The sequence below is a fragment of the Macaca mulatta genome, chromosome 1 (assembly GCF_049350105.2).
Source record: "Macaca mulatta isolate MMU2019108-1 chromosome 1, T2T-MMU8v2.0, whole genome shotgun sequence".
Classification (NCBI taxonomy): Eukaryota; Metazoa; Chordata; class Mammalia; order Primates; family Cercopithecidae; genus Macaca; species Macaca mulatta.
Window position 1 is genome coordinate 224,207,565 of NC_133406.1, and position 27,942 is coordinate 224,235,506.

General features: G+C 47.8%; 1 protein-coding gene and 3 non-coding genes across 4 annotated transcripts; 3 read left to right on the forward strand and 1 right to left on the reverse strand.

The window, feature by feature from the left end:
- The first annotated feature begins 3,005 nt into the window (after positions 1-3,005).
- Positions 3,006-3,076, forward strand: TRNAG-CCC (transfer RNA glycine (anticodon CCC)). The gene has a single exon. It is a non-coding gene; the product is annotated as a tRNA-Gly (tRNA).
- Positions 3,077-5,618: 2,542 nt separating this feature from the next.
- On the reverse strand, positions 5,619-6,261 carry LOC100425575 (FAM231A/C-like protein). The gene is given in 3 exon segments (XM_077985552.1): positions 5,619-5,884; positions 5,887-6,237; positions 6,240-6,261. Coding segments are annotated over 3 exon segments (501 nt in total). The 3' UTR covers positions 5,619-5,756.
- A 6,828-nt stretch (positions 6,262-13,089) lies between these two features.
- Positions 13,090-13,163, forward strand: TRNAN-GUU (transfer RNA asparagine (anticodon GUU)). Its single transcript has one exon. It is a non-coding gene; the product is annotated as a tRNA-Asn (tRNA).
- Positions 13,164-27,607: 14,444 nt separating this feature from the next.
- TRNAN-GUU (transfer RNA asparagine (anticodon GUU)) lies at positions 27,608-27,681 on the forward strand. The gene has a single exon. It is a non-coding gene; the product is annotated as a tRNA-Asn (tRNA).
- Positions 27,682-27,942: the final 261 nt, after the last annotated feature.

The following is a 27,942-nucleotide window of genomic DNA, read 5'->3' on the forward strand; positions in this document are numbered from 1 at the left end:
CTCCAGAGTCTTAGGTAATCAACAATTTAATAAATACAATTCCTAATACGTGGTGTACAGAGCCTGTATTGCCCACCCTTCTCTATTGCTTTGTCCCCGCGCGCCCTCAATTTTGCCTAAATGGGTTCCAGGCCATAGCCACCGGCTCTCGCTTTGCCTTCTGGCCTCTCCGCAGTGCGCTTCAGCACCATTGCGCCAGGTGACGCTGCTGAGAACAGCTAAGTGGCCAGCACTAGTGCAGCCGGAGACCAAGGCCCAGAATCCTCAGGAATCTGCACTTTACCCAGGCAAAAAGCCCAAGGGTTCTCCCCACAGCTTCCCCACATCCATCTACACATTTTTTTAAAATTAGACTTATTAACCTGTAAAGGTGGAGAGAATCAAAGAAATCACAAGATATCTCTGAAGGAAAAAGGAGAGCCCCAGGAGTACATCACTTAAGACTATTGAACGAGCAAGCCAAGGGTAGGAGAATGGAATGGAAACTGACAGGATGACTTCAGGGGGTGGTACTGAGGTGGATGCCAATCACTACTTCCTATTAATAGGTTGAGCCAAGCACACTAATGGGGGCATCACCAAAATACTTAATAGGGCACTCTTACCCACCGTGTGTTTTACACCTTTATAGTTGCTAAAAGATGTATCACCCTACTGCTTCTAGAAGCTTCCAGGGCCAAGGAGCCAGAGCCTGACAGCATAAAAATCCTGTCAATTGAAGCCTTGGGCTCTCCACTGCTAAGCCTGGCCCAGAGGCTGGATTGCAAAGGCAGGTGCTAGTGTAATGGAATGGATGTTTGTGTCCCCTTCAAATTATATATTGAAGCCTTAACCCCCAATGTGAAGGTATTTTGGAGGTAGGGCCTTTGGGAGGTAATCAGGTTTAGATGAGGTCATGACCATGGGATCTCCATGATGAGATCAGTGTCATGATAAGAAATAGATGAACAACCAAAGTGCGCTCTCTCTCTCTCTCCACCACGTGAGCACAGAAGGAGAAGGTAGCAGTCTGCAAGCCAGGGAGAGAGCCCTCACCGGGGAACTGAATCGGCTGGCAGTTTGGTCTTGGACTTCTCAGCCTCTCAAACTATGAGAAAGAAATTCCTCGTGTTTAAGCCATCCAGTCTGTGGTATTTTGTTATGGAAGCCTGAGTTAAGAGAGCTGGTTCACTGGGGAATCCACTGGCGTGAACCTGTGAAAAGTTTGTGACATGTCAAGTGGTTTGCTGCTCCTGGATTTGAGTATTGGCAAGAGCTATCAGAATGATGAGCATAGAGGGAAGCAGAGTACAGAAATAAGGTATTAATCATTGTACTGAAGAAATAAAGGGACATTACATGGTTTCAGGCTGAAGTTATGTGCAGATTGAAGGTGTGGAAAGGTCACTCAGCATACAGTGTGGCAAGTGAATGGTGCATACTCCACTGGCCGTAGGGAGTCCAGGTTTTTTTTGTTGTTGTTGTTTGTTTATTTTTGTTTGTCTGTTTGTTTATTTTGAGATGGAGTCTTGCTCTTTTGTCCAGGCTGGAGTGCAATGGTGTGATCTCAGCTCACTGCAACCTCTACCTCCTGAGTTCAAGCTATTCTCCTGCCTCAGCCTCCCAAGTAGCTGGGACTACAGGCGGGTGCCACCACACTCAGCTAATTTTTTTGTTGTTGTTGTAGTTTTAGTAGAGATGAGGTTTCACCGTGTTAGTCATGATGGTCTCAATCTCCTGATCTCGTGATCCGTCCGCCTTGACCTCCCAAAGTGCTAGTATTACAGGCATGAGCCAGTGTGCCTGACTGGGAGTCCAGTTTTTTGTCAGTTTTTTGACAGAGAACTGACTGGTGTGTTGAGTTTTAGCATCTGTGACTCTGAGATGCATATGAGGCCTTTGTAAATGTAGAAGTTGAGAGTAGGAAGTACAGGTTTGTATTTTAGAAGGAGATTTGGGAATAAATGTAGCTCTGGTTGATATAAATAATATGTTAAGGTTTGTTGGCCAGAGCTGGTGTGTGTCTTGGGTGTTGGGCAAAGAACAGAGAACAGCCAAAGCTCGGCAAGGTCAATGTGAAGGGTGATTTCCTTGTTGGGCTAAAGTTTATGACTCAGCCTGGACCTACCTTGGCGTCTCAGCTAGAGAAGAAGGATGATTCCATGTCACAGCTCCTGTCTTTGAAAAAGTCATATTGACTCCCAGACCCAACACGTGGGGAAAATGCTGGATTTTTCTCTTCAGTTTAATGTCTCCAGGGAAAATTGAGGAAAGAAATCTGTCTACTATTTGAACTTCCTCAAAAGACTAATATGTTAATATTTGTACCGTCAATATTTCCTTAAACTAGTCTACTCCTTACACAGCTAATACATCAAAGCATACTGACTTAGGAAATTGGATTCTCCCAAACAATGAAACATTGACTGCAAGCATTATTAATCTTTTTATGTCACTTTTCCTTCCAATGCTTTATATATCTTCAAGCAGACAAATAATAGTATAATGATGATGAGACCGATCATTACTCTGTTGCCAAAAAAACCAGCGACAAAAGACTAACTCAGTGGACCAAGCTTTGTTTCTTCATTATCTCTACTTTGATTCTGTCCTTTTATTTCGTCTTTCTTCTAATTCTGCTTCTGCTTCTTATTTCCTCCCTGGATTCGAACTTTACTTCCCTAAACTACCAGTTAGGTTACCTTCTCAGAACCTGTAAGGCAGCAGTTTGAGGTTGACAATTGAAGATTTAGGATGAGAAGAAAGAAACATGAATGAATTTCTGATGTTTGATTGTAGGGGTTTGTAATGCAGGTAGAAAGACCTTGTTCAGAGTGAAGAGTTTGATCTGACAGATGAACTACTTTGATATTTATAACTTTGTCTAGTAAAAGTTTCCTACAAAAACATTTGGTTTGGATGTCTTTATTAGCTTTTAGTCGACTCTAGAAAAAGCCGCTTGGAACAGTTGCTAAGTCTTTGTGGTTACTTTTTTCATTTATCCTCCAGTTAGGAGCCAAAGAGGGGCACTGGTGGTTCAGTGGTAGAATTCTCGCCTCCCACGCGGGAGACCCGGGTTCAATTCCCGGCCAGTGCAAGAGTCTTTTGGACTCAAATGAACCGCCTAGCAACTGAGGAAACCACAAACGGTTTCTGGTGAGTCATTGCAGTTTTGATATTGGTACTTGTTACTTTCATCTATACCCTACGAAGATCCCTGCGAACACAAAGAACCATTAGGTTCCATCGCGTGCTGGACCTGGGGCTTACCACTGAGCCACTATGGAGAAGCTCCTGGAAGGAGAGAAGCTGCGGGCGGGGCAGTCACCTCAGAGGTCCAAGAGGCATCAGTGGCCCAAAGAAAGGGGAGTTGTGCGGGGAAGAATCTGCGTGGAGATGAGGGGACCGGTGGCGACTGGTCCTTCCGCAAAAGTGGACAGTGGACCCTTAGGGCTGTACGCCAGATACCGTTAGCCGAATTTGCTAACATCGTTAGCCACTGTGGCTTCCGCGTGTTTTGTGGGCCCATGGGTGTTCCGTGAGGGATTCCGTGTGTGGGTGTGTGTGTGTGGTAATATGTGTCAACAGGTGTTGGCCTGAAATTTGGCCGGGCACGGTGGCTCACGCCTGTAATCACAACACTTCGTGAGGCCGAAGCGAATGGATCTCTTGAGGTCAAGAGTTCAAGACCAGCCTGCCTAACATGGAGTAATCCCGTCTTTACTAAAAATACAAAAATTAGCCGAACGTGGTGGCATGCACCTGCTATTTCAGCTACTTGGGAGATTGAAACAGGAGAATCGCTTGAACCCAGGAGGCAGAGGTTCAGTGAGCCAAGGTCACGCTACTACACTCCAGCCTGGGCGACACAGCCAGACTCCATCAACATGCATGCATGCTGAGTAAACATGACTGTTACATGCAACCCCTGTTCACTTTAGGGTGGAGACAACATTTAAGTACATTATAATAAGGTCCTGTGCTTCAAAAGGTGAAACAGGGACACAAAGGCAATCAAGAGCACAGCCTCTGTGCACTGTCCAGAACCAGTCCACAGCCAGTGGTCTCTTACCAAGAGAAAGTTACTGAAATCAGTGTCTTGTCCAATCAAAGCTGTAGTGATGGCTTGTGTTGGGAGGGCTCAGTCAGTTTATGGTAATGGGTGAGCTGCAAGTGCTTCAGCATTGCTTATCTGAAGGCCTGTGCTTGTTTAGGTAGAGAAAAAGAAAGGAAGAAAAAAAACACCTGTGGCAATTAGAACATAGTTTATTCTTTAAACTGAGGGGTGCATGACTTAACCTTGCCTGGCATGGCCTTAGGTCTTGTTTATAATGTGGTATCTTACTACTGTAAGGAGTCTGTTCTGTCAGTCTTATGACCTCTATTTTAACAATAATGCTGGTCAGTTGTGTCTAAACCAAAGGGAGAGAGTATAAGGACAGGGGTCTGAGCTTCCCAATACAGGCCAGGAACTCAGTATTCAAGACTTCCCTGGGGTCTCCCTGGCCAAGAAGGGATCTGTCCAGTTGGTTGGGTGGCTTCGGATTTTAATTTTACTTCTCAAAGCATTTAATTTGATGAAATGTTGCCATTTTTTTCCTTTTTTTTTTTTTTTTTTGAGACGGAGTCTCGCTCTGTCGCCCAGGCTGAAGTGCAGTGGCCGGATCTCAGCTCACTGCAAGCTCCGCCTCCCGGGTTCACGCCATTCTCCTGCCTCAGCCTCCGGAGTAGCTGGGACTACAGGCGCCCGCCACCTCGCCCGGCTAGTTTTTTTTTGTATTTTTAGTAGAGACGGGGTTTCACCGTGTTAGCCAGGATGGTCTCGATCTCCTGACCTCGTGATCCACCCGTCTCAGCCTCCCAAAGTGCTGGGATTACAGGCTTGAGCCACCGCGCCCGGCCTTTTTTCCTTTATTTTTAAAGCCTCTTATGTTCTATAAGAAATCTTTCTACTCAGGATAGTGAATGTATTCTCTTAATTTTCTCTATGAGTTCCAGAGTTTTAGTTTTAATTTTTAAATTGATGACATCTAAAATTCTACTCCTAATCAAAACATTCTTGGGGGTTATCAAGGACAACTCCAAAAATCTTCCTTAAATGGTCCTTAAAGAACTTACTGGGATCCTGGGCTGCAGGGCACAGTGGCTTTAGTGCACCTCTGCTCTTAAGACGATTGATAAATTGTCTTTGTGAACGCATCAGGCTGTTTAAAAATCAGCAATTTAGGGCTTGCTTGCAACATGCAGTTATGCAGCAGCTGTTTTCTGGATCTCATGAATGCCTGCATGCATACTTCCCCGGGAATTTTCTAAATTTGAATTCTCAAGGTATTTCAAGTGGCTTAGTTGTCTCTTTTTTTTTTTGAGACGGAGTCTCACGCTGTTGCCCAGGCTGGAGTGCAGTGGCGCGATCTCGGCTCACTGCAAGCTCCGCCTCCCGGGTTCCCGCCATTCTCCTGCCTCAGCCTCCTGAGTAGCTGGGACTACAGGCGCCCGCCACCGCGCCCGGCTAATTTTTTGTATTTTTAGTAGAGACGGGGTTTCACTGTGGTCTCGATCTCCTGACCTTGTGATCCGCCCACCTCGGCCTCCCAAAGTGCTGGGATTACAGGCTTGAGCCACCGCGCCCGGCCTCAAGTGGCTTAGTTGTCTCTTTCTTTTGCCTACTGCCACACACATACCACCAAATGCTGCACTCCAAGCTTCTCCTTCTGCACCCGGGACTCCCAACCTCCAGTTAGACAATCCACACCTTGCCACACCTGCCTCAGGCTCCATCAGGCCACTGTACCTCCCGCAGCAACCAGGCCAGGGGGAATCTGGATTCCTATTATACTTCTGAGGAAGGTGGTCAGGGGGTGTGGAGGATGTGGGTGGGAGGGGCTGAGGTTGAGGGCAGGAGTACCTGTAGTCTTCTGCCTTCTACCTCATTGGCCCAGGTGCTGCTCTCCCTTGGGTTGTCTGCTTTCAGCCCTGAGTGGAAAATCAGGTCTGCGCCCTGATCTTCCTGACTCTCATTTTGTGAGGAACCTGAATGGATGAGCTATCGCTCTCGTCCCACACATTCTGTCCAAAAGGTGGCCTCCTCTTTACTTGCTTGGGGGCCTGCCCACTGAGCTCTGGCACTCAGGCTGGGATGCCGCCCGGTACAGAGGCTCTGCAGCCCTGCAGGGGTCTGACTGTTCCACACCAGCAGGATAAAGGCCACAGGGCATGCTGTGGTGGAAAAGCATTCAGAGATGTGGGCTGAAGGCCTCTCCATAGTCCCTTTGAAGACCTCATGGACATAGGCACTCCTTTGAGGAACAAGGTGGCCCAAGGCCTGGCTTCACATGCAGGCTCTTATGTCCCAGCGGGTCCTCTCTGGGCCTGGTATAACTGACTGCTTCACGCATCTTACCCGATTTCCTCTCCTCCACCACCCAATCTCCTCCTCAACCCCCTTGCTCAGCTGTCCTTAGGACAGCAACATCCCCAGCCCTTGGAAAAGCCCCATCTGCAGTGCTTAGGGAGGGAGTTGGGTTCAGGTCGTCTAAACACAGAACAACAGAGAACCTGAGGCAGGAGGAAATCCCTTCCCTTGCTGGGTCTCTTGGCACAGCCCATCCAGCGGTCTGGGCAGGGTCCAGGTATCCTCCACTCTCCTTGAAGACCTGGGTTTTCAGGCCCCTGGGGTTGATCAACATGGGGTCTTTCCCACTGTGCATCTGGGAACTGTAGGAATATCCCATGGGACTCTCTCTTACTCATTTTTTTTTTTTGAGATGGAGTCTTGCTCTGTTGCCCAGGCTGGAGTGCAGTGGCCAGATCTTGGCTCACTGCAAGCTCCGCCTCCTGCGTTTATGCCATTCTCCTGCCTCAGCCTCCCAAGTAGCTAGGACTATAGGCACCTGCCACCTTGCCCGGCTCGTTTTTTGTATTTTTTAGTAGAGACGGGGTTTCACCATGTTAGCCAGGATGGTCTCAATCTCCTGACCTCGTGATCCGCCCATCTCGGCCTCCCAAAGTGCTGGGATTACAGGCTTGAGCCACCGCGCCTGGCTCTCTTACTCATTAGGGACACCCAGAAAATACTCCAGCAGAAACTGGGTGCAGTGTATCAGACCACTATAATTATAAGTACAGGGTGTGGAGGTCAGATATATTTTGTGACCATTTTCTCTCTGTCTGTGGCTGGCTTGCCTTCTCACTTTCTTCGTGGTATCTTTTAATGAGAAAGTATGGCTAATGTTGATGAAGTCCAGTTGATCATGTCTTTCTTTTATATCCGTCTTTTCTGTGTCTTACTTGTTGGTAGGCTAATCTTTGAAAAGCTTTATATGTTTACCTTTGAAGTTTTGGTGTATAATGCACCTCAAATTACTTTTATGTGTAGTGTGAGGGAGAATAACATTGTTGGCCTCCCCCACCTCCATATGAAAGTCTATTAATTGAAATGATTTATTTTCCTCTATTGAACTGCTTTTATTGAAGACCCATTTATTGACCGTCTAGCTGTGGATCAGTTTCAGGTCTCTTAACTCAGTCTGTTTATCTATTTGTCACTCCTGATGCCTTGTCTATAATAGCTTATAGGAAGCCTTAAAGTCTGATAGTACAAGTCCTTGTTCTTTTTCCCACATTGCAATACATTTTGAAATAGGTAATAACTCATAAAACCATCACACACACCAGGATATGCTGTCACTTCATCCCTTTCTGATATAGTGTGGCTGTGCCCTCATCCAAATCTCCACTTGAATTGCATCTCCCAGAATTCCCATGTGTTGTGGGAGGGACCTAGGAGGAGGTAATTGAATCATAGGGGTGGGTCTCTCCGGTGCTATTCTCCTGGTAGTGAATAAGTCTCACTATTTGATGGGTTTATCAGGGGTTTCTGTTTTTGCTGCTTCCTCATTTTCTCTTGCTGCTGCCATGTAAGAAGTGCCTTTTGCCTCCCACCATGATTCTGAGGCCTCCCCAGCCATGTGGAAATGTAAGTCCAATTAAAGCTCTTTTTCTTCCCAGACTCTGGTATGATTTGTCAGCAGCGTGAAAACAGACTAATACACTCTCATTTCGGAGTCAGACACATGCTCTCACTCACATATGCTGGTTGCTGACTTGTGATGGAAGATTCTCTATTGTACCCTCTGGGGACAATACATCTCCAGTTGTCTGCTGGGAGAATGAACACACAAAAAATCCACAACACTCAGAGCAGAGTGTGGATTTAATCCCATTAGTCTGAATGGGACTAATGCCCTTATATAAAAGGGACCCCGGGGAGCTCTCTCGCCCTCTTTCTGCCCCCTGAGGATACAATGAGAAGGTGGCAGTCTACAACCAGAAAAAAAGTCCCTCACCATAACCCTACCATGTTATCACCTTGATGTCGGACCAACCTCCAGAACTGTGAGAAATAAATTTCTGTTGTGAATTAGTCACCCAGTTTACGGTACATTGTTATAGAAGGCCGAACTAACACAGAGATGGAATCCCATGGAGGGTCTCTAATTTGCTAAGCTAGTCATCAGGCAGGATGTTGCCAGTTAGAAACAGGAAGAGCTGACTTTTTGTGCATATGAAAGAAGATAGTGGACAGGCCCATTGTGTCGACTTTGTCCGCCTTGGCAAACTGGAGACAGAAACTCGATTCACCTTCGCCAGCCACGGGAGGACCCGGAGGACCTCCCGAGGAGGTTAGGTCGACTTTCTGGTAACTTTAGATCCTGAAACCACACAGGATTTTTCTTGTCCTCCCTGTGATCTCTCTTCCGCCTACCCAACAGGACAGGACAGGACACCGCCTCTCTTTCCCGTCAGAAAAGGGAAAGAACCGAAGTGAACAGTCGGTTTCCCCTACGTGTCCTTCCGCGCCTGGGCGTCTCGGGAGCTCAGGATGACCCAAGACCTAACTCCTGGCGAGTGGGACCAACAGGAGCCTGGAAGAGCGCGCGCACCGCGGTGGAGGTTCGGCGCCGGAGCTCAAGAACCGCGGTCAAACCCTGTTCTTCCCCGCGCACCGCGCACCTGCCCCCGGGGATGCCGAAGGAAGTGGCCCATAAAATTTCTCTGCAACCGAAAGAGGCCTGAAGCTTCAAGACGGGCGAGAGGAGCCTCGTAGAGCGAACCCAGCCCTCTGCTTGGCTGGCCCTGGTCAACAGGCTCGGAAGTGGCGGATTTGGAGGACAGAACGGAAGAAAAGACCTAAAGGTTTCCAATCTCATGATTTGGAGATGTTAAAAGCCTCCGATCCTAAGGTCCGACTGTGCCGGGGAGCGAGGGTGTCTCGAGCTGGATGGAGCCCTGAGCCTTCACTCTGCACAAGTTTAGAGAGCACGGCAACCCGCAGCAATGGTTCTCAAGAGGAGGCAACTTCGTCCTTACACGCCTCTCCCATCCTCGCTGGGACACTAGGCCACGACTGGGGGAAGCGGGGAGGGACAATGTTAACCACCGGCATGTAGCTAGTCAGCCAAGGGACGGATGCTGCTAAACACCTTACAATCCACCGCGGGAGGGCCCCTCCCCCGCCCCGAAGTAGCCATTCGGCAGAGGAGGAGAAACTCGCGTGTAGATCAATGCCTACGCACTTGGCCGATGGGAACTCACGAATGGGTGACCAGTTGGATCTCGGATCTGAGGATAAAACTCCAGCGTCAGAGGGAACTCTGGAAGTTTTGTCTGGAGCAAACGCAAGGGTGGCTTTGCCTTCGCCGAAGATGGGAAAATGGCAGGTGTCACAGGTTACAGCGGAAGGTCGGAGACCAGCTGAGGGCCCCGGAGCCTTCCTGGAAAGACTTTCCCATCCAGCCCGTCTCGGTTTCCGCATCCGTCGGGTTCCTTATGATGTTGAGGGTGCCGGGTTCTGGGTCCTTTACGATACAGAGGGTGCCCCCGTCTTACCCCCGGCGCCTCCCGGCTCCCACCGCCTCCTGGCAATCTGGTGCGCAGCTCCGGACCTGGCGACCCGCGACCGTCTGGTCATTTACTGCCTCCTGGCAAAGGCGCATCTCTAGTTCAGTGGTAAGCTGCGGCCGGGTCGCTGCAACTCGCTGCAGGACTTGGGACTCCTAGCCTTGGTGACCCTCGCGGAGCCCTCGGTGTGTCGCCTGCAGGCTCTCTGTTTTGAAGAAAGCAGGGAGGGAAGAGCCTTGTGATACGACTCCAGAAGCAAAGAGCGACCCTCACAAGGCCCAAGTCCTCCCAAAGCACAGGGAAACTGTGGCTTCAGAGCAAAGAAGAGTGAGCAAGGAGCTTCCCGTATGTCCCTGGTGGTCTAGTGGCTAGGATTCGGCGCTTTCACCGCCGCGGCCCGGGTTTGCGTCCCCGTCAGGGAATTGTTTTGCACTGGCCGCCCTCCCACAGAAATGTTACTTTACTACACTCTCAGCTCCAAGGGCTGGATGCAGAGCCTTTTCCGCAGCGAGGGGCAAACCCGGGCGAAGAAGCGCAAGTCCTGGTAGACCACCTCTCAGGGCACACCATCCCTATTTATCTCCGTGTCCGTCATCTGCACTAAAGAGAGCGACTGAGCGTCTCTCTGAAGTGTACACAGCCGTGCAGAGATGCCAGCCCCCATGGAGCTGCACCCAATAAGCCCACTTTCTTGGCCTGGACTGCGAATAACTAAGAGAGAGGCCGAGCCAAGTCTGGCGTTTGTGCAAGCCCTGGACACGGGCACCGGCCAGTCAGCAGAGCCTCGTCACCTTCATTCGCAGCTAACGTGCTCGTTAGGCCTTCGGAAGAGGCGACCGGAGGCGATGCCCGCGAAGTTGGGAGGCGGGTGAGCGGCGGGTGAGGTCCTCCAGGGCGGTCCGGTTTTATGATTGAGCGGTAGAGGGAGGCGATGTTCGCTGACCCAACAACGACAGCAGGTGGAGTAGGCACAAATGGGAAACTGTTGCCGGTGCCCTAAGCAGAAGGCAGGTGTAGAAATCAGCACTAGGACGTCGAAGCAATGGTAAAACAGTCAAATCCCACAATGTCTACACTCTACCAAGAACTTGCGCACGCTCCCCCTTTTCCATTCAGTGCTCGCAAGAGGGGTTCAGAGAACCCCGCGTCCACTGTAAGCTCAGGGGGGAGCGGGAGCCAGGGAGGTGAAGTGCACAGACTGGGCAGAGGCGGCGGGTAGAACCGCGCGGGTGAGAGGGCGCGGTGGCTGCGGGGCGGGAGCCGCTGCTGAAAGGCGGCCTGGGTTGTCGTGTGGAATCTGTCGGTGGAATCTGTCGGTGGAATCTGTCGGTGGAATCCTGGGCGGAGAGCGGTTTGGAAGAATGGCGAGGGGCGGCAGTGGGGAGGGTGGTGACCCTGAGCGTCCGGCCCGGGCGAGGGGGCTGTGCTGTCCCGGCAGGGCATGGGCTAATTCCCACTTACCTGGCGGGGGAGAGACCGTGGTCACGAAGGGGGTTGTCCCAGAGTGAAGCTTCTTCATCGCGCTCTAGAGTTGCTGATCCTGTGATTTCCTCAATGTGGGAAACGGTGTTTGTGCTAGAAGAAGGCTGCGCTCTTTACCCAACATAACGGAATTCAAGACTGACATCGCCTCACGCCCACCCTAAAACGTTTACGTGGCTTCCTTGTCTTTTTTTTTTTTCTGTCCTAAAGTCGCCTCATCCTCACACCCCGTCATTTTTTTCTTCCACACTCGAGTCTCTCTCGCTCATTAAAAGCTCCACCAAATATTTGAAATATCTCAACCAGAAAGACTGCAATACATTATTTTATTCGTGGAAGCTACAGACCAGCTAGGTTGAGAGTTGCTTGATATTTTCTGCTAAACGGTGAGGCATAGGGCACCTCGGAAGGTTCCTCTTTGGGCCGTTGTTTGTGTACTATTGGGTTTCCTTCTTTTCCCCAGACAGTATGGCGCTGTGGGGCCAGCGGTAAACCCTGCTTTCTGGCTTTCTGGCTTTCTGGCTGCAGATAAAGGCCGCAGCTGGTGCAGGAATTAAAAGCAAACCAGAAGACACGTGGGTTCGCCCCAGTGGGTCCAAGATAGAGTCTGACTGTAGCAGGATTCGGGCTGGAACAGAGGTTGCTGCAGGTACAACGCAGAGTATTAACCACTGTAGAATCCCAGTGCGCCCCACACTTACTGCTCGTCATTTTGCTTCCCCACCCCTCTTTTATTTATTTACATATTTTTTTTGAGAGAGAGAATTTCGCTTTGTCGCCCACGCTGGAGGACAGTGGCGCCATCTTGGCTCCGCCTCTCAGGTTCAAGCGATTGTCCTGCCTCAGCCTCCCTAGTAGCTGGCACTACAAGCATGTGCCACCACGCCCAGCTAATTTTTGTGTTTTTCGTAGAGACGGTCTTTCACCATATTGGCCCGGCTGGTCTCGAACTCCTGACTTGAAGTGAGTGATCCACCCACTTCGGCCTCCCAAAGTGCTGGGATTACAGGCGTGAGCCACCGCGCCTGGTTCCCCGTTTTTTTTTTTTAATGTAAAAACATTATGCGATTTTTACTTCTTTATTCTTGGGCAGCTACAGGTTCTTGTGATTTTCTCAGTGTTCTCCCCGTTTCCCGCTCTCCATTCTGATACATGTCCCATCTTCTCTGCATCCAGCCTGTCCCCTGTGCCCGGGCATCTTGGGCTGTCCCATTGTCTCGTCCTGGTCTCCCCTGCTTCTCCCTCCTCCTTTTCACTTCTTCCCTTTTGACTCCCCTGCCTCTTTCTCGCTCCAGCCCCACCGACCCCATCTATTGAAGCCGAGTTGAGTGAGGGGAGAGCAAGCGGAGCAGATGATTGCCTGAAGGCGGCGCAAAAAAACAAAACAAAAACAAAAACAGAGCTATTAAGAGAGCCGTCGGGGCCTTCAGCTTCCCCTGCGCCCTACCAGGCTCAGGCTCGGGTCGCTGATCCAGGTATTTTCAGAGGCACTGGCTTCTGAAGGAGGCGAGGGTCAACGCAGGGTGAAGGCCATTCGGCCGCCCTTCTGGCTTCAGAGGGATGCAATGCGCGCGTTTCTAACGTGCAACAACACAATGAGTCGACTCAGCCTCTCCGGTTTTCTGAAGCTTTATTGTCTGCACACTTTTCCTGCAGAGAGCGAACGGCAACACTTAAAGTTCAGTGATTGCTTAATGTATGTTGAGATGAAATCACCCAAATGAGGTTGTCTCTGTGGCGCAATCGGTGAGCGCGTTCGGCTGTTAACCGAAAGGTTGGTGGTTCGAGCCCACCCAGGGACGTGATTTTAAATGTTGGTAATTGTGGCCAGGCGCGGTGGCTCACGCCTGTTAATCCCAACACTTTGAGAGGCCGATTTAGGGGAAGCCTCGCTTGAACTCAGAAATTCAAGACCAGTGAGAATCCCATCTCATTAAAAAATAATAAATTGCAGGTGTTTCTCCTCAGGCCTATCACCGTATTTAAAAGTGAAAGACTGTTCCCTTGTGTCTTGTGCATCCCATGAGGACACAAAGCAGAAGGTTCCCCTCCGAGCCTCCTAGAAAATAAGATCCCTCCAGAACAAACTAGGTTGTATGCATGGGAACCTGAAAGTATATGAAGAGAGAAACTTCAAATATTCTGCCTTCCTTTCCACAAAAATTAACCCATCAGTCTCCTTCAAGTGGCACCATACCGCTTCACATTACTCCTCTCCCTGCCTTTACGCTGTTGTCATGCATTTTACTTTACACGTGTTATAAACCTTCCAATCCATCTTTATTACTTTTGTTTAGAGTCAGATGTGTTTTTGTTTTGTTTGTTTGTTTGTTTGTTGTTTGTAAGATGCGTCTTGCTCTATCAGACAGGCTGGAGTGCAGGGGCACAATCTTGGCTCACTGCAACCTCTGCTTCCCAGGTTCAAGCGATTCTCCTGACTCAGACTCCTGAGTAGCCGAGATTACAGGCGTGGGCCAGCACATCCGACTAATTTTTGTACTTTTAGTAGAGAAGGGGGTTCACCATATTGGCCAGGCTGGTCTCGAACTCCTGACCTGAAGTGATCCCCGCCCGCCTCAGCCTCCCAAAGTGGTGGGATTACAGGCATGAGCCACCACGCACGGCTAAACAGTCAGATGTTAAAATTATATATTTGCCTATGTAGATGTCATTTCTAGTGTTGTTGTTTTTTTTTTCATCCAGATTTTCTTCCCGTCTCAGTTTCCTTCTGTCTGGAGGACTCCTTTAACTTGCCTATTAGATTTCTTAAACTTGCACTATCATTCACTGATGCTGTGTTCATTAAAAAAAAAAATTGTTTGCCGGGCGCAGTGGCTCACGCCTGTAATCCCAACACTTTGGGAGGCCGAGTGGGGTGGATCATGAGGTCAGGAGATTGAGACCATCCTAACTAACACAGTGAAACCCCGTCTCTACTAAAAATACAAAACATTAGCTGGGCATGGTGGCAGGCGCCTGTAGTCTTAGCTACTTCGGAGGCTGAGGCAGGAGAAGGGCGTGAACCCTGGAGGCAAGGCTTGCAGTGAGCCGAGATCGCGCCACTGCACTCCAGCCTGGGCGACAGAGCAACACTCTGTCTCAATTAAAAAAAAAAAAAAAATTGTTTCCATGAGTTGATGAGTTGTATTTTAAATGTTTCAATAATTCATGGCTTTGTGTTTCTTAATCTTCTTTTCTGCAGTGTCTAATCTGCTATTAATTGCATCCAGTCAATGTATTATCTCAGATGTTATAGTTTTTAATCTCTAAAGTTTGATTCCGGCCATTTTTATATGTTTGATACCTCTGCTTAATTTTTTGGACCCATACAATATTGTCATAATAATTATTTTAAAGTCCTCTGTGTTCTTTTTTTTTTTTTTTTTTTTCAGAACAGAGTCTCGCTATTGTTGCCCAGGCTGGAGTGCAATGCTGCGATCTCAGCTCACCGCAACATCTGCCTCTCCAGCTCAAGCAATTCTCCTGCCTCTGCCTCCTGAGTAGCTGGGATTACAGGCATGCACCACCATGCCTGGCTAATTTTTGTGTTTTTACTGGAGAAAGGGTTTCACCATGCTGACCAGGCTGGTCTCGAACTCCTGACTTCAGGTGATCCACCTGCCTCAGCCTCCCAAAGTGCTGAGATTACAGGCGTGAGCCACCGCGCCTGGCTGTCCTCTCTGTTAATTCTAACATCATGTTAGGTCTGGTTCAATTTTGATTAACTGATTATATCCCCTCTTTATGGGTCATCGTTTCCTGGCTCTTTGCATACTTGGTATTCTTTAATTGGACACTGGACATTGTGAAATTTACCTTCTTGCATACTAGCTTCTTGCGTGCCACCAGGAAGTTATATTTTATAATTCCTACAAATTGTCTTGAATTTTTTCTGGGGTGCACTTAAGTGACCTGTAAACAGTTGAATCTTTTGGATCTGCTTTTATGAACTTTTACGTGGTTCAGAAGTAGTGCTCAGTCCCAGGCTGATTATATCCCATTACGAAAGCATTAAGAATTATGAATAATTCCAGTCTGGCTGGTGCGAACAGATACTGTTTTCTGCACCGTGTGAGTACCAGACACAGTTCCATGATTTTCTTAGGTGGTTCTTTCCCTGGCACTAGTCAGCTACTCTTTTCACAATCATGCACTAACTAGTGCTCTGCAGAATACTCTGGTGGCAGAACCTGTACATATGCCCTGATTCTCTCTCTGCTCAGTTCTCTTCTCACTGTATCTTTGTCCTATGAACTCTGTCTTGCTCTCCCTGGACACTTAGCTTCACTTCCGCAATTCACAGAGTCTGCCACCGATCCTTTTCTTTGTGCCTAGCCTGGAAACAATTGTGCACCAGGCTGTCATTCCCTTCCATCCCAGATTGAACTCCAGAAAAATGAGAGGGTTCAGTGTAACTGAAAACAGTTGGGCCATTGCATTCGGTTTGAACCAGTTGATTTGCATGTCTGTAACAGAGTCTGGAAAATGAACCCTAGGCCTAATGCGAATGAAACAAAATCAGATCTAGAAGTAGTGAATGTATCGTAAGCTAAGCAGAATTTTTTAAACTAGCAGCATTAGTGATTCAGGTGGAATTTCTTCCTCTTTCCTAGGTTCAGTTTCCGGCCAAAGTATGTAGTTTGGTTTGTTTTGGTTTGGTTCGGTTTGGTTTCTCACTGTCAACATAACCTCATTTGTTGCATCTGCTGGAGTCTTTATTACTCACTTGGTGAGTCTTGTCTACATAGAGATTCAGCAGCCAGGAGCAGGGCCGCAGTGAGCTGAGGAAATGTGGGAAAGAAAAATCCCATTGGCTTTTTTTTTTTTTTTTTTTTTTTTTTTAGAGGAGTCTCACTCTATCGCTCAGGCTGAAGTGCAGTGGTGTGATCTCTGCTCACTGCAACCTCAGCTCACTGCAACCCCAGCCTCCCAGGTTCAAGCAATTCTCCTGCCTCAGCCTCCCCAGTAGCTGGGATTACAGGCACCCGCCACCACGCCCAGCTAATTGTTGTATTTTTAGTAGACACAGGGGTTCACCATGTTGGCCAGGCTGGTCTTGAACTCCTGACCTCAGGCGATCCACCCACCTCCGCCTCCCAAAGTTCTGGGATTACAGGCATGAGCCACCGTACCCAGTCCCATTGGCGTTTTTGGAATAAAAGATGGTAATACATTGTCTCCTCATCAACGTGTCTGCCTTGGGGGCAGGGTTGCGATACTGGAGGAATTAGTGCTTGGCCTGAAGTGCAGCAACAACCCCTCCAGCCCACTCCACTCACCTTCCAGAGTGGGAGGTAAGTTCCGGTGTGTTTCTATGGGTTTATAATCTTTAGAAATAGTAATAATTTTACATTACTCTGTATTCCTGGTGGATCCATGAAGTCCTGGCAAAAAAAATCATAAAGTCACGGTTGATCTATGACATTTGTGCTGGGCCTTGGGCAGAACCTGAACCTCCAGGAAGACATGTATATCTGAAGTGGGCTGGTAGAAAGCTGAAAGGAGAGCCCTTGGACCTTTGACCTGGGTCAAGGGCAGGTCCCTGAGGATTCAGATGCCTTGGCTGGCAGCTACAGCAGTGCTGGCCACTCAGTGGTTCCAAGCAGCACTCTGGCGCCCAAGTGCCTAAGCACTCCCTCCAGAGAATAGAAGGCAAAGCAAGCCCTGGATGCAGTGACCCCAAACCTGTCAAGGAGAATAGAAGGCAAAAGCCGGAGAAAAGGGTGAGAAAGTGGGTGAGAGCCTTCCGGGACCTGTACACCACACATCAGGAATTGTGTCTGTTAAAACTGTTGGTTCCTGAAGCCTCTGGAGGGTGGGTTGGGCAATTACAGTTTTCTGAGAAAGATTATTTGGGGGTAGGGAAAGGTATGCATTGTTAATATAAAAATATTTGAGACAGAGTCTGGCTGTGTCACCCAGGCTGGAGTGCAGTGGCGTGATCTCAGCTCACCACAACCTCTCCCTCCTGGGTTCAAGTGATTCTCCTGCCTCAGCCTCTGGAGTAGCTGGGATTACAGGCACACACCACCATGCCTGGCTAATTTTTGTATTTTTAGTAGAGACACTGCTTCACCATGTTGGCCTGGCTGGTCTCAAACTCTTGACCTCAAATGATCCACCCACCTGCATCTCCCAAAATGCTGGGATACAGGCGTGAGCTGCACAGCCCGGCCAAAAAATATTACTTATGTGGGGCACAGTGGCTCACACTTGTAATCCCAGTGCTTTCTGAGGCTGAAGTGGGTGGATCACCTGAGGTATGGAGTTCGAAACCAGCCTGAATAACATGGTGAAACTCCCATCTCTCCTAAAAATACAAAAATTAGCTGAGCGTGTTGGTGCACACCTGTAACCCCAGCTACTCGGGAGGCTGAGGCAGGAGAATCACTTGAACGTGGGAGGTGGAGGTTGCAGTGAGCCGAGATGGTACCACTGCACTCCAGCCTGGGCAACAGCAAGATTGCATCTCAAAAAAAAAAAAAAAAAAAAAAAAACACTCTATCTATTCTTACTTGGTATGAATATGGAATATAGACTCCACACCCTTGGCTTGAGGTCCAGATGCAGCTTCAGATTGGTTTTCTCAGGCAAATCAACCTGTTCCACAGCTGTGCTCTGAGAGGGAGGGCAGCCAAGCAGCACCCCCAGGAAATAACTCCTGAGCTTTCAGAGAGGTAATCACTTATTCACTGTCAGCCCGTGGAGAAATTCAGGCGTTAGAAGAGAATGAAGAGAACGTTGTGAGATTTCCTGATCTAAAACTCTACATTGTTGTGTCACCCTCAACCTCCCTTGCTGAAATAATGGCCCGCTGACAAATGTGCCCTTCCCTCCTCACCACTCTGACTAGCAGGACCAAGGTGTGGTTTGCTGGGAGCAGATTTGTTGATTAGTAATGGCATTCCTTTCATGTTTCTTTAGAATCATCTACGTCTTTCCAACCTTCAGAAAAGCCAAGGTGTTGCTGCCCGATTTCAAACCGGGGACCTTTGACACGTGAAGCGAACGTGTACTCACTACACGACACAAACCCTCCCAGTTCCCGGCACAAGACATATTCCTGAAAATGTTAACGTCTGCTGTTTTTAACTACTAGAGTTTCCAATATAAGAAATGTGACTGCTTTTCAAAATTTGAGTGAAAAAGACGCCAGGAAACACAGGCAGAGAGGCTGAACCCTCATTTATGGTTCCACGCCTAACCCAAAGCCAGGTCCCTAGGGACCCCCAGTCTGGCTTCGGGATCCCGCATCTTATGCAGGGTTTCCAGGAACTGAGTGCCCGTGTGTGGGATTCTCATGGCTGACTCTCTCTGGTTCCCAGAAGCTTCAGGAGCTGGTGGGTTTTGAGCGACGGAGCCCCGAGTGCCCCGTGCTACACAGGAATGTTAGTTTCATAACACTTTGCTACCTGTACTTACATCTTCTCTGCAGGAGGTGGGAATTTGAAAGGAAAAGTAAATGAAGTTTTGCTAGACTTAGAAAACCTGGGTGTAGAAGAGATCCTTGTTAGATGTGGGGACAATGGCAAGCATCCCAAAGGACTCCTCACTTGGGTGTCTTTAAAGCAATTGGAGCAAATTCAAATTAGATGGCTCAAAGAAAAGGAAACACATTTTCTTGGGAAAACAAGAAATTTGGCCTGAAACTGGTTCTTTACATTTTAATACTATTTTACAATTGGACTTATTCAGTAAAAAGGAAGGAAAGTGGGGAGAATTTCCTTATGTACAGGCTTTTATGGGCCCCTACCAGGAATCCGATTTAAGAGTCAACTGCAGGATGTGTCTGGCTCATGTTACTTCCAACTGCAGGATGTGTCTGGCTCATGTCACGCACCAAGAAACTGCGTGGGATATCCGCGATGCTCCCTTCCTAGTGGAACCCCCTGGAACACCCATGCCCTCCCCAGGGTCTTCTCAGTCCCCCAGTTCTGAGAGGAGTCCTGCCAGTTCTCCAGTGCAGGATTCCACCCCAATGTCATCAGGAACCCCTCCCTTTTATTCAGCTAGCTCCAACCTATATCCCCCACTGCTCAAGGGAAGTAAGCCCAACCACTACCACCAGGAGTGGCATCAGCCCCTGAAATCGAATCTGTGTCCCCTGTGGGAGGTAGCTAGCAGAGATAGGGAAACAATCACAGTATATGTGCCATTTCCTATGTCCAAATTGGCTTTATTCAAGGAGAAATTTGGCTGGTTTTTGAAGGCTCCAAGGAAGTTTATAGAGCAGTTTGTTAGGTTGATCGTGTCCTTTGATTTAACTTGGCACAACTTTCAAATATTATTGTCCACTTGCTGTACTATAGAGGAGACGCAAAGGATTCTGGGTACTGGCCTGTGACTGTACAGATAGAGTAGCTGCTCATATCCAAGGCCATGCCATTTATGTAGGAGGAGATGCACTTCCACATAGAGACCCTCAGTGGGATTATCAGAAGGGTTCCCAAGAACTTGAATGTAGAAATCACATGCTAACTTGTTTAATAGAAAGTATGAAAAGGTGTGTGATTAAGCCAGTTAATTATGACAAGGATAGAGAAGTAACTCAGTGGAAGGATGAAACTCCCATTCTGTTTTAGGGCTGCTTGGTTGAGGCACTCAGGAAATATACTAACGTCGACCTAGACAGCCCAGAAGGGCGGGCTCTTCTGGGCATGCATTTTATTACTCAATCTACCCTTGACATAAGGAGGAAGTTACAAAAGGCAGGAATAGGGCCCCAAGCTCCAGCAGCCAACTTTAAACGTGGCCTTTGGAGTTTACAACAATAGGGACAGGGCAGAGGAAGAGGAGAAAACTCAAAGAAATAGCCAAAAAGTGCAATTGGTAGCAGCTGCTTTCAGCCTCTTACTGCTTTTGAGCTACCCATCGTGGGAAAGTGTTGCAAGAGTGGCTTTGGGATGCCCAGACAAAAGCCAGCTCGTCAGCCCCTGGCCCGGAATCAGTGTGCCTTCTCTCAGCAAGAGGGCCACTGCAGGAAAGACTGCCTCAGGCTCCAAAGGGAGTCTGAGCTCCCTGGACCCCTGTTGGCTAGGAGAACAGAGGACTGACAGGGCCCAAGGTCCCCAAAGCTTCTAACGGACACCTTACCATCTCTGCAAAAGAGCCTTGGGTAACTCTTGACATGGTGGGTAAAAATATTGAGTTATTGGATATGAGAACCACCTTCTCAGTTCTGATCTAGTTCTTGCGGTCACTGTCTTCCCACTCCTGTACTATAATGAGGATAGATGACCAGCTAAAAGCTAGGAGATTCACCCATTCCTGTAGTTGCACTATGGGGAACCATATGTTTTCCCACAGATTTTTACTTCTTGTTGAGTGCCTTCTTCCTTTACTGGGAAGAGACTTACTTTCCCAATAACAGGCTGCAGTTCAATTTGTAGCACCTCAAGGGAAGGCCACAGGGCTTCCACAGACATGGAATGAGATGGGAAATGAAGAATGTCAGTCACTAAAGCGGTAGTCAGGGGCCTCTCATCAAGATCCCTGCCTTTCACCATTCTTTTACCAACTTCATCTTCTCATCGGGGAACATGAGGCAACTTTAAGAGCTCTTACAGTTTCAAACAAAGCAGGGCCAAGTGCTGAGCAAACTCCACAGGGATGCCTCCCACATGAAGATATGGGAAGTATAAGGCAGGTTGACAGGAGGCGGGGAAACTCAGAAGGTCTCTGAGTAGGGCTTTTCTAGCATTAGGAAAGGTGGGAGCACCTCCTTGAGCTGACTTATAGGTACTAGGGAGTATCTTCCTCTCTATAAAATATCTCTCCTGAACGTCTTTTGTTGTTGTTTGACAGAGCATCATTCTGTCACCCAGGCTGGAGTGCAGAGTCACCATCTTGGCTCACTGCAACCTCCGTCTCCCAGGTTCAAAGGATTCTCATGCCTCAGCCTCCTTAGTAGCTGAGACTACAGGCATGCACCACCATGCTAGGCTAATTTTTGCATTTTTAGTAGAGACGGGGTTTCCCCATGTTGGCCAGGCTGGTCTCTAACTCCTGACCTCAAGTGATCCACCTACCTAGGCCCCAGTGTGCTGGGATTACAGGTGTGAGCCATCGTGCCCGGCCCTGAACATCCTTTACGGATGGGAAAGACCTTCTTCTGCACCTTATGGTGAAATTCGAAAGAGAAATAAGGATGCATTTGTCAGAGGATGGTATGAGTAATAAAAGTCACATACTTATACCCATCACTGACAAAATGACAAGCCTAATATGGTTTATATTACATGAAAGCTCAGTGAATGAATTAATATAGTCTCCTCCTATTGCCTAGAAGAGTATGTAAGGCATATAGTCCCCTAATAATCCAAACTTTTGCCCCCAAAGTCAAACATTCAAGGAAGAGACAGGAGATATAGGTCAAGGTTTTAATCTACACACACATCAGTGATGCTACCAACCCAAAGGCTCTTATATACCTGGAGAAGCTCCAATGGCCAGCGTGGAGTTCTTCTGGGAAAAGAGCATGCTGGTGGCATTGCTGTTAGATTCAGCCTTTTCTCCAGCAGATAGCCTTGCTGTTTGTATAGATTGAATTACAACATTGAGACTAAACTAACGAAGATCTTAAAAATACTTTAGTGCTGCACAAAGATTGAGAACCCTGGCTATTTCCAAAAGGTTGCCAAGATCAAAGTCTTGTCTCTATAGAAATCCCCTGATATTCTCGTAGTCAGACGGAACCTTATGGGAAAGCAAGCACCTGAGGGGAGATGGAGACTGGAGCTTCAAACCCAGGAACCATTACAATTGCACCTTCAAACATACGGACAAGCCTGCCAACATTCTTGGGATGGCTAGAACAGCTTGGGAAAACTGTTCAGGAACTATAATTATCAAGAATATTTCAGAAAGGCTGGGCGCGGTGGCTCACGTCTTTAATAGTATGAAAAAGATAGCCGTTGACTAATAGCTGCTCTTATCTTGCCTAAAAAAATTAAAAATCCAGCTTGAAAAGATGCAAATGTTTTTAAGTAACTTTATTGTATACCAAAACAAAGCTAAAAGAATTTTAACACAAAATGCAAAAAATCCAGCACTCAATAAGTTACAATTTGCAATGTCTAACACCAAATCAAATAATGTTAATAATGCAGAGACAGAAAAACTATAATCCATGCTGAGACAGGGGAAAAAAATCAATCTACTTAAACTGACGTAGTAAGGACACGTCAGATGAGGATTAAAAAACATTAGAAAGGACACAGATGACAGAGTTGTAGACAAGGACATTGAAACAAATATAACTATTTTCCTTGTATTAAAGAAGCTAGGCTGGGTGCAGTGGCTCATGCTTGTAATCCCAGCACTTTGGGAGTCCAAGGTGGGCGGGTCACCTGAGGCTAGGAATTCAAGACCAGCCCAGCCAACATGGTGAAACCCTGTCTCTACGAAAAATATGAAAATTAGCTCGGCATGGAGGCACACGCCTGTAATCCCAGCTACTCGGGAGGATCACTTGGGAGATGGGAGGGTCACTTGGGTCTAGGAGTTTGTTGCTGCAGTGAACTAAGATCATGCCACTGCAGTCCATTCTGGATGACCAAGTGAGACCCTGTCTCAAAGAATAAAAACAAAATGAATAATAAAAGGATTTTGGTCAATGTCTTAATATACTTCTTGCTGTAAACCAATGTTATACTGGCATCTTTTCCCCCACTGGGAAGGCACATTAGTTTTTGTTTGTTTCTTTCTTTTTAGACAGGGTCTAGCTCTGCTGCTCAACCTGGAGTGCGATGGCGTGATCAGAGCTCACTGTAGCCTCAAACTCCCAGGCTCAAGGGATCCTCCTGCATCAGCCTCCTGAATAGCCAGGACTACAGGCACATGTCACCACACTCAGCTATTGTGTGTGTGTGTGTCTGTGTGTGTGTGTAGATGGAGTCTCACTATGTTGCCCAGGCTGGTCTCAAACTCCTGAGCCCAAGTTATTCTCACACTTTGGCCTCCCAAAATATTGGAATTACAGGTGTAAGCCACCACACCTGCCCCATGTTGGCTTTTCACTTAACTTGAGGACAAGTTTGATATTCATAACTCCTAACCCCACTCTCCTCTTCTATGTGTGGGTTGCTTTGTGTTATAATCTCTATATACATATTTTGTCCTTGTCACTTACGATTTTCATTCTAACTCCACAGGTTTTCTTTCCAATTTGTCACAATCACTGAAATAACTTAGGTATGTCTCTTTAAATACACGTACGGGCCACCCAATTTGGAATGACTTATAAAATGTTACTCTATGTTTGAAGCAGTTTTTATGGAACACTAATGATTTGCACTGAGCCAAAGTCATTGGCCTGAGGATATATTCTCAGACAGAGCATAGTAAAAATCAATGTCATGAGTCTGTGCTGGTTGGTGGTGATCGACAGCATTCCTGTGCAAAGGGGTTTAATTGAAGAGAAACTGAAGTTTTAAAGACAGGCATACATAGGCAGAAGAGAAGTGATCCCTTGATATTCCTCTTCACTTCCTATGTATCAATTCTTCGGTTTTGTGAGACTGAGATAGGGAGACTCTTATGGAATATCTGTCCTTTCCCTTCAGCTGCCTGATCTTTCCTGGGCTCCTGGCTGGCCTACACATGTGTAACGATGGTCACCTCCACACTCATGACAAACAGAAGGGAGGAGACCAACAAACTGCATATCCTACATGGTAACCTGAAACTAGACTCTGTGATAGTATTAGTTTGTGAGTTGTATCAGAAACTATATGATTTTAGTCCTTTTAAGTTTATTCAGGTTTATTTTAAGGGCTAGCATATGCTCTATCCTATAGAATGTCCTATGTATACTCGAGAAGAAGTGTATTCTGTTTTTGTTGATATGTAATATGTAAATGAAACCTTACCGGTAGCAGCTCTCAGAGAGAATAAACCCTCAAAGTTTCTTTCAGACCTTTACAGGTGTCAGACTCTCAGTTAATCTTCCCTAAATCTGGGCAAGGAAAGACTTGGCTGTGTCAATGCAGATTCCCTACAGATGCAAATCTCCCCACCAAAAGACAACTTTGCAGGGCTACTTCTGCAGCTGGCTTTCTGAACAGACATCTCAAAATATGTCAAAGAAATGTATTTTGGGGTAAAATATTTTTAATTCCTTCACATCTACAGCCTGATGCACCTGCCGTTTCAACGCACCATTGTTGGTGGCAACTCCATTCTTCCCTACACTCAAGCCAGAAAAACAGATTCTCCTTGAGGTTAGTCTTTTTCTCACAGCACACATCCAATGTGTCAGAAAAATTATGTTTCCTGTTTGGTTAATTACAGACTTTGATCTGCCCAATCTTTCTCTTTCTTGGTCTCTGAATTTTGGCAAAGGAGTCTCCTGATACAGGCGGGATCGATTCGACTGAGGATTCTCAAACCCGTCAGACATTTCAGAGCCTTAATCTCGGGGTCGGGGTTTGGGCCGCCCTTGAACATTTTTTCGGGGCCTACCCGTCAAAATCAGCCTCAAGGCCCAGGGGCAGGGCCAGGTCCTCCCGACGCTTCTTGAAGCTTCTCCCGCCGGGTGGGCAGCCACCCTCCCCTTCCCTCTGACCTGCAGAGAAGCTTCAGGGGGCATTTATTCAATTTGTTAGGAGCCCACGAGGCGCAGGTGCGCGGTGACTCTGTGGTTTCCAGCACACCCGCCGCCCTCCTTGGTCCTCTCGCTGTCTCAAGCGGGCAGTAATGTTCCGGGTGAGCTTGGGCTCCGAAGACACCCAGTCAGGGAGGGACCGGTAGGGAAGGGCACCGGCCCCTTAGGCCCTTCGCAGTAGGGATCCCAAAAACGTCTTGAAGAAGTAGAAAGGGACAGTTGGAAGTAGATCAAAGGGAAAGAAGGAAATCCTAGGAGATTTCCTATCTGAAGGCACCATGAAGAGAAAGTCCCGCCTCCGCTGGAGCGCCTCCTCACGACGCAGGTGAACCGAGTTCCGGTCTCCATTGGAGACCAAATCAGTTGACTTTGGCTTGACTCCTAGTGAAGAAGCCACCTTTGTCCTCCCCTGTTTAGCTCTTGATCCTGAAGCACTTGATTGTCTCTCCCGCGCTTTCGATGCATTTCAGGGATGCAACTGGGAAATTTGTTTTTAATGCACTTACTTGAAGGAAGAATATTTTAAAGTATTTTTGCAAAGAAAAATGTTTCCTTTTGCACTGAAGACATTCAGATGTGAGGAAAATCACTAGGCTGGGGAAAGTAAATGCTGTTGAGAATGTCTCACAAACACAAATTACACATCAGCAGGTAGGTTTGACCCTCAGGTTGGGCACATTTTAAGTGGACTGTTGGAACTTAAGATGAATCTAGGACATTCATGATTATTATTTTTAGCTTTTTAGTAAAATTTAATATTTTAAATTTAAATACACATTCTGAAAATTGTATAAGCAGCACAAGACACCGGCTTTATGCCATATTTACAAACATAGGAAAGAAAGATGATATTTTAAATGACAATGCTTCCGCGGATCCAGTGGCTCACGCCTGTAATCCCAGCACTTTGGGAGGCCACGCCCGGCCGACAATTTAAATCTTTAAAAAAAATTTTGACCTAGGCCTGGCGCGGTGGCTCATGCCTGTAATCCCAGCACTTTGGGAGGCGGAGACGGGCGGATCACGAGGTCAGGAGATCGAGACCATCCTGGCTAACACGGTGAAACCCCGTCTCTATTAAAAATACAAAAAAAAAAATTACCTGCGCGTAGTGTCGGGCACCTGTAGTCCCAGCTACTCAGGAGGCTGAGGCAGGAGGATCGCCTAAAAGTAAAAGTAATAATAATGAATCAGAAAGCTTATACTGTATAAAGTAAAAATACGTAACACTAGGATAAAGGCCAGAAAGGCAGGTAAAATGACACTTGAAAGCAGACCACGATAAATTAAAGACGTATCCCAGAAACCCTAAAGCAGCCTCTGAAATAAGAAAAGGGTTATACCTAATAAAGCAACAAAGGAGAGAAAACGGAATGAAATAAAAGCTATGTAAACACTGTGCTGGAACAACTACTCTCCAGGCCTCCACACCACTGGCCAATGAGAAGCATGCTTGTAGAATGATGACTGCAGCATTATTTGTAATCATAAAATAATATGACCAAGGTAATTTTAAAGATATGTGAAAAGAGTTTTATTTATTTAACAAACAGATAATTGAACAAACAATGGAAGCAAGTCCTTTGCCAAAAGGAACACAGAGGGTCATGATGATGCTTCTACTCCAGGGATTTCAGGGTTCCCAGATGCCTAGTTTTCTGTCTAGTTCTTCTGGAAGATGTTACTCTCGGGGAGCAGTAGGTCCTCGAGTTTGGGGCTTTTTCAGGCTCTCTCTCCATTTCCCGATTCTACTACAATAAACAAAAACAATTCTCACTTCCAGAAGATCCCGCCGGTGCCTCTGCACGAGCCTTTCAGGAGGTCTGGATGTCTGGTCCACCGCTCTCCGGCTTCTTTCCCAGCTTTTGCTTTTCCCTTCCCCTGCTCTCGCCCTGCCGCCCCACGGCCCGACCACTGCCCAGCTGAGCCCCCGCGGTTCCACCGCGAAGAAGATGCGCCGGAGGCCCTGCCAGTTGCCCGCCCTGCGGGGTGCCCAGACATCAACGCTTTGTAAAAAGAACCTCCCCATGGAAAAAAATCTCTTGATTTCCACTCTCAGGGTTCTTCAAAGGACTGAAAGCTAAAGGCGACGATGAATTCATTCGACAAGTCCTAGTCGTGCGCCCTGGCGAGTGCCAGACCCTGCTCCCCGCGAGGGGACCCACGAGCGATCCTCACCACCATCCCTGCCCTGGTGGAGCCCCCGTGCGGAACACAGGATCCGCAGATGGCAGCGGAAGCTCCTCAGCAGCCCCGAAAGCGACTGGGCAGGGTGGGCACAGGCTCCTTCACTGGGTGAAGGCGCCGCAAAGAACGGGAAGAACCATCGCGGGAGCCCACTGGGCGTTCACCTTCCCTTGAGCCCCCAGGCGGCTCGGGCTGGGTCGCCCACCGGGGAGTTTTCGGAAGCTCCTGAAGCAGGCGAGGGGCAGGGCGGGCGAAGGCCATTCGGCTGTTCCTCCGGCTCCAGAAACTCCTATCGCGCAGGTGTCCAACGTGACCAGCGCGACTCACCGCTCTCATCTCTCTAGTTTTCCAAGGGCTTGCTCAGTCGTCCTGCCGGGCAGGCCCTGAGAACGGACGGAAAGGAGCAAGTTTAGTGAGTGGCCCTTCCTGTATCGCCCAGTAAAGTTGGGAGCGGTTGTCTCTGTGGCGCAATCGGTTAGCGCGTTCGGCTGTTAACCGAAAGGTTGGTGGTTCGAGCCCACCCAGGGACGACTCTTGGAACTTTTAAAGCATTCACGCATTGTCTATCACTAGACAAATGGAGAATATTTTATCTTCCCGGAGTCCCAAGACACTCATTTTTTACTGATCCATGTCAAGGCCCAGCCCACCTCCCCGACCAGATTCTTAACCGGGTATCTCCTGAAATACTGGGTTTACACTGGTGTAACTCAGGAATCCTGAAACAGAGACCTAGGAACCCACTTCTGGTGTGATAAAATTCTAATTCAGTCTGTTATATGCTTAAACGA